Raw genomic sequence first — 7,367 nt, 5'->3', positions numbered from 1 at the left:
ACTGAAATATCGACTGCGGCTACTTGCAGCTAAATACAAGCATTTCAAAACTGTTTTAAGTGCGAGAATGCATCTCACGATGTATCTGCTTTTGGCTAGCTTGAGTATTTGACGCCCTAGATCCCTTTCTGTGGGTTGATTTTATGAGGATAAAATGTTCAATGTTTGTGTGTGTTCGCTCTCACCTGAACTTCTATCACATATCTCGCCATTTAAATAAAAAACAAGCAGTTTAAGCTGCAATGATTCATATCTTGGCCGTGATCATCTTAATGGCTGGTTTATGACAGTGATCTAGTCAGCATGGACGTAACACAGACATCCGTCAATAAAGTACTATTGACTCGACACCAAAGCAACCAATTTTATCGATTCGTAAGGCAGTGAGAGTTTGAGCATTAAACTTTTTATTTTAATAACAATTTGCTTCGCATCGGCTTTAGTCTAAACTGAGAATTCTCATCGTTATCAGGATTGTTTGAACTGCGTTTTGTGTGCCTAATTTATTCACGCACATACATGCCGGCATTCGTCTTTGCCTCTCGCTTATATTACGTCATCTTTTTAAAACACAGTAAACATTTCCAAGTGCTCATGGCGTAAAAAGGTCCATGAAAAAATCTGTACGGATCTCGATCTGAAACAATGATTACCGGCAAGTCACGGTGGCTAGATTTCTCGAGAAATAGCTCGGTTGTCATGTCACCGGTAAAGATGTCGCTGAAAGCAGCGAAAAGAATAGGAGAACACAATATAGATGTTACTGGACTCCCCTTGGGAAGGTTCGTATACGATAGACTGGTAGCACTCTACAAGAGTCGATAGACTCTGTAAGGGGGCTGTTGTTCATGTGGCAACGTGTTATCCGGTAAACCGAATTTCACACGTGTACACATATGCACGTACCGTTTGTACGTGTTGAACCAGTTGGATAATGTAGTCCACAATTTACAGCAGAGTCTCTCTGTGCTCCGCACGAATATGAAAAAAAGATTATCGAAATTGGTCTGAACGTGTCAAATATTAAACGTTACACCTTTGACCAGGCAGTCAAGCATCGCTTGTGTGGCTGACATGCTATGAATCAAGATCGACCATTCCCAACGTATCTAGCCCTGAAGAGTCACCGTGAGCGGGATATCGCTGTATACCATCAGCAGTTAATATCCATTCATCAAGAGAAGTTGCAACCGAAAATGCTGGTCTGCAACAGTATTTCCCCAAATTTTGACCGATGGTAAGAAGAGTGTCTGCGTTAAGCTTTCTATACGCATGCTCAAACGGTCTCTTACCGTCAGTCTGTTTGGTGCAGAAAGTCGGCGCCAAGTGGGGATGTTTTCCTCTCTGTCACTAGTGGTGCTTCGTGCCTTGCACGGACGAACAGGTATATGTATTTTCTACTAAGCGCCGTCGACGTGTTACACAATGTTTGGCTCCAGGAACTGGGTCAGTCTGACAAAGCGCTTTCTGAGTGAGGAATACACTCGTGTTACGTCTTTCTGCCACCACGTCGTTATCTTCTAAAACAACGAAGACAAATGACCCTTAGAGAGCATGTGGTTAGCAGTTCACCTTTCTCACTCAATCTTTTGTGTATCCCTACCACAACGACCATGTTCATGTTGGATGATGAACCCAGCTTCATCTTTGGGACTGACGGTACCAGCTTAGTTAATTGCACCAACTTACATTTCATGCACACATACTCCTGGTAAACTCTTCGAGCTCAACAAGAGCTTTCGCTTGGGATGAGGACAGACAACATTCACTACCAAACCCGAGGTCATCAAATCATAGATATCATGAACAAGCATTTCACTCGAAATTTACTACCTCGAACGTTGGGTACATCACGTGGTGTTACTGTCCCATTGTGACAAAGATAGACTTTTAATAACGTCTAGGCCTCGCTCTATTACTCGCGACTCGTGATCGCCTGTCTCCACTGGTTTTTGCCCTGGAGACCGCGGCTCAAAGCCTTTCCGACTCATCTACCTATATCAGTCATAAAGATCATGATGCACAGTAGCTTTTCTCCGGCCTCCAAAACTATCTCTGAAATCCCAGCTAAGAGTTATCAATATCCCTATCATTAGAAACACACGTTGGGGACCAAAAGTTACCGTCACAAAGGACATCGCGGCCCAGTACTGCTTTTGCCTTCATATGTTAGCTCGAAACACATAGCAACACTTTCATACGTCTTGCGCCAAATTTATGCTCTATACTCGCGTTAGCCAAGGGCAGCTGACCATGCTGTTTCGTAACACATTTTCCTGGTATTCGGTGAGTGCAACGTAACTATGGCTGCAGTTAGCTTACTGGAAATAATAAATGCACTAATCGACACTTTGCCGTTTGCCTTACTGACAGCGATGATCGGCGCCGAGACCTAGACGATGGACATTCTCAGTTGTCGATATTGAATCATCGACATCCTCTCAATGCAGAGCGGCCGGTTCTGCGCCAGGGACTGGCTAATGCACATGCGACACTTAATCATCTGAAAGTACTTCGCATAAATCTCATGCGAGCAGAGCTTGAGTTTATGCGCTACAATAATGTATTTGTCAATATTTATAAGTGAATATTTGGTGATGTCAAGATGCTCTTCAAGAGTATATTTGTTGGGTAGTATGGCCTGCGGGCACAGCCCGCCAAGGTAGATGTCAGAATAGATTTGTCATTGTCTATGTCCCCTAGGGGCTTGAATTTATTAGCTTAAGTCCAGAGCATATTATGCCTACATGGCAAGATTTCTTAACAAACTTAGTAATAGGGCTCGAGCTGCGGCGGCAGGGGCGGCATTCGAGCGGGTGAAAGAAAGCCTTATGCCTGTCTTTATTTTTACTCTTCTGGATTTAGATCGGCAATTTCACTTTATCTATGACAATCCAATTTTTTCATTAGGCTGCGCTTTGCCCAGAGATGAAAGCGTGATCCTTACAAGCTAAAAGATACCGAAAAGAAATACATTGCTCATGGCTTGGGACCACTTACAGTGAAATTTACCCTAATTAGCTTAAGAGTGCACGTGATTGGCTCTATATCATTTGAGATCAATACAATGATGCGCCTTCATGCACTGCAACGTCGCAATCACTTTTCTTCAGCGGATATCAATGTAGTTATTTCGCTTTACTAAGTACAGTCGTGAAGTAGGATATAGTTAGGGTGGCTCAATTGGGTGGCAGATGCCTTTTCACGTTGCCGAACTTTAGATAATCGCTACCACAATGGTGACGACGCCTATTGATCAGGCGATTCGAACAGAATGCATGTCAAACGCAGCAGTTGTTGTGCTTCTGAAAGCTTTGAGAAATCGCTATTTTATCAAACTCAGATGTCGCATTACCGGAGGCACAGTAGCGCGCCTGCACCACTACGACTTAGCCCCGATATTGTCGCATTCAAGCGCTATACTCAGAATGTAGTGGTAAATGTAGCTATGGAGATCAAGCATAGAATTCGGCACAAAGTACATGATACTCTGTGAAATGTTAACCGCAAAGGAGGGCGACACTCTATTCAGTGTGCGCTATTTATTGCAGACCCAACATATATAAGTGGGTAAGGACATATGTGTGCATGCATGAAACGATTTAATTGGTAACAACATTGCTGCAAGCGGCGGTACCTTTGGCAAGCTGGTCGGCATCGCGGTACTTTTCATAAAAGCGTATCCCGTAGTATTAGAACCTCGGTCTTAGAGGTCCCTCTGAGCAAGTTGGCTCATCTCGTTGGCGTCAGCAATGGTGTGTCCGATGCGGATTCAACAAAGCGAAGATTTATCACCAGCATGTCTTGTCGGTAGCCATTGCATCGGATATGCGCTTTCCAGCGAAGTTTTGCGATCATTGTTCATGATGCTAGACGCACGACTGGAATTGTCAGCGATTAGCTATCAGCAAGCAGATTATCATTGTAATGAGGTTTAATGTTCCCAGGGTGTAACGGAGCTACACGTACCCTTGTACGAAAGGGCGGGTCACACAAGATGGTGTGACCATATGTGTGTGGATTACACAAGTGGTGTAATAACACAATGGTGTAGCTACACCGTAACAAGAAGCCACTACGTGGCAGAATTGCCAGTAGTGATGCAAATGAATTAGGTTTTAATATAGTAATCAGGAAAACCTAGGCTTTCAGATATTGGTGACCCTGCCGGATCCAAAGCAATTAAATACTGTAACAATTTTAAACGGAAGAGTCTCTTTAGCTTAGCTATGTGCTCTTAGAGGTAGTGGATCGCAATCTGCTGCACTCGTACTGGTTCTTGGTAAGCACGTAAGGTCGGTGCCCTTGGTTGGCTTCCTCTAAGAACTACGGCAGCCCCGTTGCAATCAGACGAAACGCGTGAATTGTTTAGTTTTTCTGGGGGCGAGTTGCTCGCAACCATTGACTTTGAGTTGCATGACGTGTATATTCCTCAACAGGCGTTAGCTCATTCTAAATTAAAGAGTACGTAAAATTTGAATGCTTTTGACACTGCTACTAAGTAGCGCCGGTCCATGTGGAGGGGGTGTTGATTAAAATCGACAGGCTGATACGAAATTGGCTACACATCGTAGCAATTCAGTGATTTTCACTCGATAAGACTAAGTCGTGGACAGGCTGTACGACACTTTTGCTGAAATTTGGGTGGGACGGACAAAAGCAACATGGCAACGATAGAAGCAGGCGGAATATGAATTCAATATACTAATACGTGCTATTTGGTTTATTAGAATGGCGACCGCGTTGTTACAACAATTCGAGATCGTAGCAAAAAGATACGGAAAACTATTAAAGGCATCCCAAAGGGAATACAATCAGTTCTTCTCGTGAGCTTACTGATATTTTATCCTGAAATTGCTTTTACAATTCGTCGATGAGGGTGAGATCTGTATTAGCGATTGTATTGTCTTTACCATCCCTTGTAGCTGAACCCACCTTCGCACTAAGCATCACCGTTGGGGCATGGAGAAACCAGAATCCACGCAGTATGATGACGAAGCCCAAAGAGCGAGTCTGAGATCTGGATAATCTCAGCCTGAGACACACACAGAGACTTTTTGGAGAGGGTCGACGTGTCGCCACGATGGGATCAGCTCACGAGGCCAGCCACGGGAGGGTTTATCACCGCTGGCTCTGTTCGATGAGCAAGGGGTTGTCCACTTTCATGTTAGAGTTTGGTGTGCACCAATGTTATTAACATTATCGCTTGACGTGAAAGGGTTACCCTCAGCTTGAGCCACATTGACAGACCACCCTGATGCCGTGGTCGCTTACGAGCTAACGCACATTTGAGCTTTACAGCCGTCTTAATAGAAACGAGCGGGAATTGTAGCAGCAAGAGCCGGAGGTGATGGCATTTAACCTCCACGTCCACGTCGTGCTTGAAACCTTGCGAAGTCACCATGAAAGATCCTCTCAGACGGATCCGCTTCGCCCAGGCTGGGTTGTAAAGCTTCTAGACGGGTATGGTGGCCCTTCATTGCGCAAATCGAGTCTGATATTCATCAATACACTCGCCAGGTTAAAGTGTTTAATATGCACATATCTTGGTGGGTAAAGGTGTCCCAACTACTTCAACTCCAGGCGCCAGCGGCACTCCGAAAACTACGACTTATACGTCGGACGCCCACGGGTTGGCTTTGTGGCGATTGTTTTGCTCTTGGTGTGTTTATGGATATGATGGGACCTTCTCAAAGAGATTTGTGGTACGCGTGGGGTGCTAGCCTCACGACAGACGAGAAGAATAGTTTTACTATGCGAGATTAATTATATTGAGTATTAGTCAAAATAACTTGGTCCTACATTCAATTACTCTTGAATAGCAGTGCAGTTAAGACAGCTAGGCACGCTTGAGGCTCTCGCTTTTACTTCTGAGCTTATGATATGAATTCACCTTTATGCGTTTTTACGCAGACTCTTGAGTCAAAGTTTCTGTTTGTGCAAAGTACACGGCAAATGCAACGGGGATGCTGTGCAGTATTTATCATAAATATTCCCACATAACTCATATTTCGTGATGGCCAAAGCCATGTTGAGGAAGAGGGAGAGAATTCTTAGCAGCTGAGCAGCTCCGCGGTACCCGCAGATGTTTAATTTGCGATAGCACAAACCATCTGCGCGTAGCATGCCACTTCGCACTTGGCAGAGAGATACGAAGGGTCGGGCTGTCACTCATCCATCTCCTTCATCCACCCGATTATACTTCAAAACGGTACTTTAATGGTATTTTACTTTCGCTAAAAATCGAGGTGTATTGTTATGTACACGTACACCACAATATCGTTGCACAGTTTCTCGCGAATTTATCTAAAAGCACTGACAGCAATCGGGAAGAATGAGCTCTCGTTCATCTTTGACGGGCTGGATCAAACCTTGAACTATGTTGACAAAGTCTCACAATACATACAACACAGTCCCTATGCGTATAACATACCCTCGTTGCCCTGTAAACTGATCAATAAGGCTTCATACACGATACCCGTAAAGACTTGTTGAGGTGTATAACAAGTTCATAGATCGAACTAGTGCAAGCTTATATTTTAAACTTTAAAACATTACCTACAGCTGTTCGCATGCGTAAGAGGTCGCTCTTTGCTCTAGCGTTATGCATAGCAAGCGCAATTGTTCCTTCTTCATTTTGTTAAATTTTAGCGACAGAATCGCTTATCGCACAACCTAGCGTTGGTTTACAAAGTAGAAGAACGTTTATTTGTTGCACATGCTGTATTTAATGCAAGGAAGGTTTATGCTCTCCGTGCAACAGTGCAGCTGTTTGGACTGTTCGTTAGCTAATTCTTTTGTCCACCGTTTGTTTATTCATGCTCTTACTCTATTTCAAAATATCTAACCATGCTATAAAGACAAGAGATTTGTATATCAATGAAAAGTCCCTGGCTTCTTTTTGCGAATCCTGTGCTTTGTCCTCAAAGAAAACACGTAATGAGTATCTTGCGACTGTACAATCTGACTCTCCTTTACTAGATCCATACGTTGTGCACATCATATGATTAACGTTCATTCGAGAAATGAACAAAGGCATGAGTGTCTAATCTCTCTAGCCTAAAAAGCCGCAGATGAGCCCATCGGTATTTTCCACGTAGATCGTGCTAAAAGGTGTTGGCTTCAACAGCAATTGCAATGAAGTCATTCTACAATTTGCCCTCACTGACGCATACCTCCAAGCATCATGGTCTCCTTCTCTACAATCGTGAGCGCTGTAGCTCTTATCTCGAGCTATTCGCTGGTCGAAGCCCAAAAAACTGTCATGCCACTTCCGTTTGATGGACGTGCGCAAGATTTGACCGTTGAAACGATCACTAAAAAGTACGCGACGCACATTCTTACTATGCGTAACGACTCTTCCCTGA

The 7,367-nt window shown here is 43.9% G+C and overlaps 2 protein-coding genes across 2 annotated transcripts; both read left to right on the top strand.

Moving 5' to 3' along the window:
* Positions 1–1,802: 1,802 nt before the first annotated feature.
* PHALS_12148 (uncharacterized protein) lies at positions 1,803–2,029 on the top strand (the record flags this gene model as incomplete). Its single annotated transcript, XM_024727643.1, has 2 exons — positions 1,803–1,845; positions 1,905–2,029. The coding sequence occupies 2 exons, from the start codon at positions 1,803–1,805 to the stop codon at positions 2,027–2,029; spliced, it is 168 nt and encodes a 55-aa protein (XP_024578200.1).
* A 5,157-nt stretch (positions 2,030–7,186) lies between these two features.
* On the top strand, positions 7,187–7,367 carry PHALS_14574 (uncharacterized protein; the record flags this gene model as incomplete). The annotated part of the gene is made up of 1 exon (XM_024727642.1): positions 7,187–7,367. A coding segment is annotated over one exon (181 nt), but the record flags the coding sequence as incomplete, so codon positions are not given.

This window comes from Plasmopara halstedii (genome assembly GCF_900000015.1).
Source record: "Plasmopara halstedii genome assembly, contig: Scaffold_614, whole genome shotgun sequence".
Lineage (NCBI taxonomy): Eukaryota > Oomycota > Peronosporomycetes > Peronosporales > Peronosporaceae > Plasmopara > Plasmopara halstedii.
The sequence above is the reverse complement of the archived record's forward strand: the minus strand, read 5'-3'. Positions and strand labels throughout refer to the sequence as shown.